Raw genomic sequence first — 6,451 nt, 5'->3', positions numbered from 1 at the left:
TCTAATTGCACTTAAATAGTAATTTGCACCTCATTGTTCACACTTTTTTTTAACAAAAATTATTGTATAAATCTTCAAAATTTCATACCTATTAATCAATTTTTTATCCTAAATGCTGAAACATTAGATGTAACTTCTTAGAAAAGCTCTAAAATGTAAAAAGGTAAGTTCAAACCTATTAACCTAAGCACAAATAATTTAGTACAGTGAAAAAAATGTAGGCACAAGTTTACTTAAAGTTAGTTTGTGAAATAAAGTAATTTAATTTTGGCCATAATTTGGGCCAAATTAACTTGAGTTTTTTGCATTTTGAGCCAATGTAGGCTTAACCTATTAACACAATATAGGCATAACTAACTTGCTCCTCCTAAGAAAATTTCCTGGCTCCGCCAGTGACTATATGGATGTGCGTTTGAATTTTTTTTTTTTTTTTTCGCTTATCTCCGGCCCCCCCTAGCTTGAAATCCTGCGTCCGTCTCTGGAACAATGCAACCCCAAATATAGGGAGCACTATTGCTAAATTCGAAAATAGGAATAAATGAGTAATCTGATGTGAGTTATTTTTTAGGTGTTTTTTTTTTTTGTTGTTGCTACCTATATTCACGACTTACCCTATTTTATGGAAGCTGCTATCAATACTAGCTTAAAAATAGTAAAACTTGTAGTACTTGTTACACTACACTTAAAAATACTAAGAAGTATAGGTGGAATCACAAAACTGTTAACCATGTCCTTACTCTATTCCAAAGAGAGTCCAGTCATTGGTGGTCATTACTCAATACACATTTTAGTTGTGTTGACCGCCGGCCCTTTCTCTCTCTCTTTCCGTATATATTAAAAATACATATTTCCCGCAAAAATGGACTGCAGGACTGGTATAAAAAGCACATAAAAAGAAAATAAAAAAACAAAAAAAAACGACGTGAATAACAATCCAATTCACCAAACTCATTAGTCTCTTTCTGTTTCAGTTTCTGTTGCAGTTGTTTTTATTTTTTTTTTCTCTCTAAAAAAGTGTGCGAGTGTGAGAGCCCAGTTATAGTTAACAAGTCCATTTTCTCTTTCTTTTCTTGAATCTCTGGGAGATCGCAGCGAAGCCATCGCTGCGATCGCCGATACGACGTCGTCGTCGACGATGGTAGGAGGAGTCGGAGTGGGAGTGGGAGTGGGACCGGTCGTGGCGGTGGTTGACGAAGGAGGATTGGGAAAGCGGTTCTGGATCAAGGTCCGAAACGACACCGCTGCGGTTCTCTACTCGCCGTTCTTCGTTTCTTTGGCCTCCGGCCACTTGCTCCCCGAAACGTTTCGCCATTGCATCTCTCAGGACGTCCATTTCCTTAGAGCCTACGCTCAAGCGTGAGTACAAAACCGAAACGTTTCTCTCGCTCTCTCGCTCTGTATGTAATATAAGCGGTTTTTCTTGAATCTGGAAATCTGAGGGTTTGTGAATTGTTTTTTTTTGTTTGTTTGTTTTGTTTTGGTAGATATGAAATGGCGGAGAATTGTGCAGACGATGATGAAGACAAGAGAGCAATACGGAGCTTGAGGAAACGCGTGCTCGAGAAGCTTAAAGCGCATCCTACTCTTGTCAAGTAAGCTAAGCAAAGTTCTTTACTTTACTTTTTCATTAGGTCCTGTTTGTCTCCTGAGAAAAATAATTATTTCACAATTAATTTTTTTTTTCTTTTTTGGATGATTAGAAAAGCGTCGGAGATTTCAATTTTTCTTGTGTCTTTCTTGATGTTTAATCTTTAGTGAATTATATCAAATTGATCTTTCTTAATTATTTATATATTTGGTTCTTGGATGTTACTGATTGCGTGAAAGATAAGCAACGTTTTGTATTAAAAAAATAATTAATATTAGTTTTGATCATTGTTACTGAAATCATGGATGTGACTGAATTATTGTTATCATCATTGTATTCATGTTCAGATTAATAAATAATAATAAGAATTATCTTGAGTTTTGACATCTAAGTACGTTTTTTTAAGAATTAAATCAATGTTTTATTGCATTGATTAGACAAGTTTCATTCTTTTTCTTTTCTTTTTCTATTTGTTGATCATGTAAAGTTTCGGATTGATCTTTTACTCGAGTAATTTTCATATTATAAATAAAACGATCTTTTACTTATCACTAAAAAAAAAAAAAAAAAATCAATGGATGGAAGTGTAACTTTGGCATTGATCTCTGCTATATTGATTGTTTTAGCTAATCAATCAACATAAAACTAATCATTGTCCTTTATTTTCTGAATATGGTAATGGTATTGGTGAGAGAAAATTTGTCTTATGTCTGTGAGATTAGTTTCCCAGGAATCAGTGTCCCAAAAAATATATATTTATATGGGGGGTGAGTTTACCCATCATTGCATCTCCCAGGCCTGCTAAAGTGGGATATTTGTGTACTGGGTACGTCGTCTTGTTTCTTGTAAGATTAATTCTATGTTGATTAGCCAGTCTCTATAGGCACCCTAAGAATCTGAGACCCTGTCCCTCCCTTGTACTCTTGTTGGCTTTTATCATCAATATAATACTTACAGGATTATCATACAGGAATGGGGTTTTGAACTCCCAGATGAGAGCATTCCCATCAGTGCAACAGTCAAATACACTGATTTCTTACTGGCAGCGGCCTCAGGGAGAATCGAAGGAGAAAAAGTTCCTGGTAAAATTGCAACTCCTTTTGAGAGGACAAAAATTGCTGCTTATACTCTTGCTGCTTTGGGACCTTGCATGAGGCTCTATGCCTATATTAGTAGTGAGATCCAGGCTCTTCTAAAACCAGTTGATAGCAATCACCTGTACAAAAAATGGATTGACAGCTATTCTTCTCAAAATTTTGAGGTCCGTCATATTTTCAGTTGCGTTTACTATACACTTTTGTTCAAACCTTTTGTGTGTTAGAAGAAAATGTGTTGAAGTTGTAGGGGAAATATGTGTCGTTAGTACTCAATAATCTTCTTTCTGAATTCAGGCATCAGCTTTGCAAATCGAAGAAATGCTGGATAAACTAAGCATTTCTTTAACAGGTGAAGAGCTTGAGGTCATAGAAAAGCTTTACCATCAAGCTATGAAACTTGAAGTTGATTTTTTCAGTACTCTACCAATTTCTCAGAAAACTGTGGTCCCTTTGGCTCGCGTGCATGACCCTGCAGAGCATCATCTTACCATATTTTGTGACTTCGACTTAACATGCACTGCGTTTGATTCCTCTGCTATATTAGCAGAGATGGCAATTATAACAGCACCAAAGGCCGACTCAGATGTATCTGAAACCCAACTTGCTCGGATGTCATCAGCCGACTTGAGGAACTCATGGGGTGCTCTTTCCGCCCAGTATACTGAAGAGTTTGAACAATGCGTAGATAGCATGATGGATAGCGAAAGAGGTTTGCTAACTGACTGGATTGCCTCTCTTTTTATACTTATCAAAGAATAATAAATTTATGCTTGTACTTTGAGTTTAATATCCTGCAAAGTTTAGAAGTTAGTCAGATGAGAATTTTCTTTATACTGACTACACTTGTGTTGTTCCAGCGGAAAGTTTTGATTATGAAGGTCTGCATAAAGCCCTTGAACAAGTTGCAGAGTTTGAGAAAAGAGCAAATACACGGGTGATTGAGTCAGGAGTACTCAAGGGTTTAAATCTAGAGGATATGAAACGGGCTGGCCAGCGTCTCATTCTTCAAGATGGTTGTAGAAGTTTCTTTCAAAAGATTGTGAAAAATGATACCCTGAACACTGATGTTCATGTGCTTTCATACTGCTGGTGTGGTGATCTCATTAGGTCAGCTTTTTCATCAGGTATAATTTTCATACACACACACACACACACATATACGGGGGGAGTGGTGTTTCTGTATAATTATCATTATGTATAGAAATCTCTATGTAAGTTAAGAAAAATATTTCAAACAAATGTCAAAAAGAGAATATTTACTAATCTTCTTGATTCACTCTTCTAGATTCATTTGTATATGAGGGTTGTCAATCAGCCTATGTTGCTTCTATCAATAATGTGCTGTTTAACATACTCAACATTGATAACAAGAAAATATATATATTTAGGTATCAAAATGATAAAATCTAGATTTATCAACATTGAGGTTTAGAGAAGGAATGGTGATGATGATGGTAGTGGTTTTGTGCTTGAGCACTTTTTGCTGATTGACAAACATGTGCTGAGTCGAAGAAGAGTGTGATATTTGATAGATAAAAGAAGAGGAATATGATATTTGATAGATAATGTGTTTGTGATTAATCACCAATTGATCAACTGTAAAGCACAAAATATTTCCTGGATATTAAAGTTAAAAAATGATAGAAGGAATGCAGATATATGAAGCCCTGACCTGGTTTGAAGCGAAGCATAGACAGTGGTCAATTAACTAAAATACAGAAAAATGAGGGCTATCTGAGGGAAACTAGGTAGGGATATGAAGTTCAGTTTGGTTACGATCTAGTCAAAATGTTATCTCAGACCTTGTGAAGCTTTCTGATTGAGGGCTGAACTTAAATAAGTAATTGATTCATTAGTTGTTGCTACCCACACATTCATACCCTTGGCAATATTGATTTTCTACAAGTTTGTTTAACACATCATCTGGTTGATAAGGAGATGGAGATGCTTCAAGCTTGATTTGAAAGATGGTTCTTGAATCATTACTCAGTACTAGATTAGATTGGCATGCTTCAGAACTCCAATTTTCTAGTTAGAGAATAATTGGAAGTCTCAGTTGCTTTCATTAATCTAAATGCACGGCTTTGCTGCTTTCTTTCTAGTTTGTGGATGGCTTTGGAATGCAGATCCATGCAGTAAATCCGCAAATTCTAAAGTTTGGTCCACTGTCTTATGGTGGAATTACATTCTTGAACTTGATAGCCACTCTTTTTTTCTTTGTACTTTTTTTTGCTACAATAAAAACAGGACACACACCCAGAGGGACACAACCCAGACTCTTCCCCTTGGGAGAGAAATGGAGGTACCACCTGGACTAGAGGTTGGGTGGTGATACCCACTTCCTTGTAAATTAGAATAATTTGACACCATAATACTTATACTGATGGGGTTTCATGTTGAATGAAGTGTCTTTTTACCTTTTTTATGAGTATGCGTGTAACAATATTAGAGGTGATGTGAATGAATGTACCATCTTTTTCCTTGTCTTCTTTAATGTTGGCATAGATGATTTAAGTTTCTTTTCTATTTTACTAAGCAGGGGACTTAGATGAGTTAAAAGTGCATTCGAATGAGCTTACTTATGAAGAATCTGTCACTACGGGTGGCATTGATAAGAAGGTGGAGTCTCCCATGGAAAAGCTTCAAGGCTTCAATGAAATTCTAAACAACTGCAACAGCAAAGGCAAGCAGTTGACTGTCTACATTGGAGGCGCAGTGGGTGACTTGCTTTGTCTGCTTCAAGCAGATGTAGGCATTGTATTTGGTTCAAGTTCAAGCCTAAGGAAACTGGGAGATCACTTTGGTGTTTCTTTTGTCCCGTTGTTCTCTGGTTTAGTGAAGAAGCAGAGAGAACTTGTTGAAGATGGCTCCGGTAATTGGAAAGGGCTTTCTGGTATTCTCTATACAGTCTCTAGTTGGGCAGAGATACATGCATTCATTTTGGGGTCATGAGTACCTCTCTCTTTCTCTCGTGTCTTCTCGTTAGAAAAACTCTCAAGTGAAAATACATTACACAGTAGGATATATAGAGTACAAATGGTGGCTATTTTTAACTAAGGGCCACGGGTCAGCCCTCATTCTTTTTTTCTTAGGGTCTGCCACCCAGAAATATATAGAAATTTTACTAGAGTCAAAAAAATGTTAGTTAGAGTCAGATACAGTCTATTCTTTTGATTGATCTCCTGTATTCAGCTTCAGTTTTTCTTCAATGTTTGTCATTTGATATGTGAATTTGAAGTTTCAAATGTGTTCATCACGATAAAGATTTCAGTGGCAACTTAAATTCGAGGCAGAGATCTATCAATTTGTTTGTCTAAGGAGTTTTTATGTCAATAGATGCTTTATTTATGAAAATTGTTGCAAGTAAATTATAATATTTTTGAAGCTCCTCTACAGCCTATTAATTGCATATACATGCACAAACTGGCTTGAATGTTTGCTAGTATAAGTTACAGGTATTATTTATGTAATTGAGTTTGGAGTTATCAATGGGAACTCGTTCCTTCAGGGACACTTGGGTGGTGGGCTGAAATAGACTTAAAGCATGTTGTAAATTTGGAGGTCTCAACTTTCTTCTACTACGTTATTTTTTAGCCTGAATGGAAAATAGAATTAAAGCTCAATCTCTGAACTCCTTCGCTAATGAGAGGAGAGTTGGTCGTCTCTATTTGGTGGTCAATTTGTAAGAGATGAGGAGTTGACTTGACACTGTTCAATGACGAAAGGTCAAGTTAATTGGCTTGTGAGTAGTGATGACTTGACTCCC

At 36.3% G+C, this 6,451-nt stretch overlaps 1 protein-coding gene across 1 annotated transcript; it reads left to right on the top strand.

Moving 5' to 3' along the window:
- The first annotated feature begins 955 nt into the window (after positions 1-955).
- LOC112012296 (bifunctional TH2 protein, mitochondrial) lies at positions 956-6,002 on the top strand. Its single transcript, XM_065759636.1, has 6 exons — positions 956-1,356; positions 1,485-1,592; positions 2,546-2,849; positions 2,980-3,394; positions 3,543-3,809; positions 5,225-6,002. Exons 1-6 carry the CDS (start codon positions 1,136-1,138, stop codon positions 5,635-5,637), a joined length of 1,728 nt encoding a protein of 575 aa, XP_065615708.1. The 5' UTR covers positions 956-1,135; the 3' UTR covers positions 5,638-6,002.
- The last annotated feature ends 449 nt before the right edge of the window (positions 6,003-6,451 follow it).

Source organism: Quercus suber, unplaced genomic scaffold (assembly GCF_002906115.3).
Source record: "Quercus suber isolate HL8 unplaced genomic scaffold, Cork oak 2.0 scaffold_336, whole genome shotgun sequence".
Lineage (NCBI taxonomy): Eukaryota > Viridiplantae > Streptophyta > Magnoliopsida > Fagales > Fagaceae > Quercus > Quercus suber.
The sequence above is the reverse complement of the archived record's forward strand: the minus strand, read 5'-3'. Positions and strand labels throughout refer to the sequence as shown.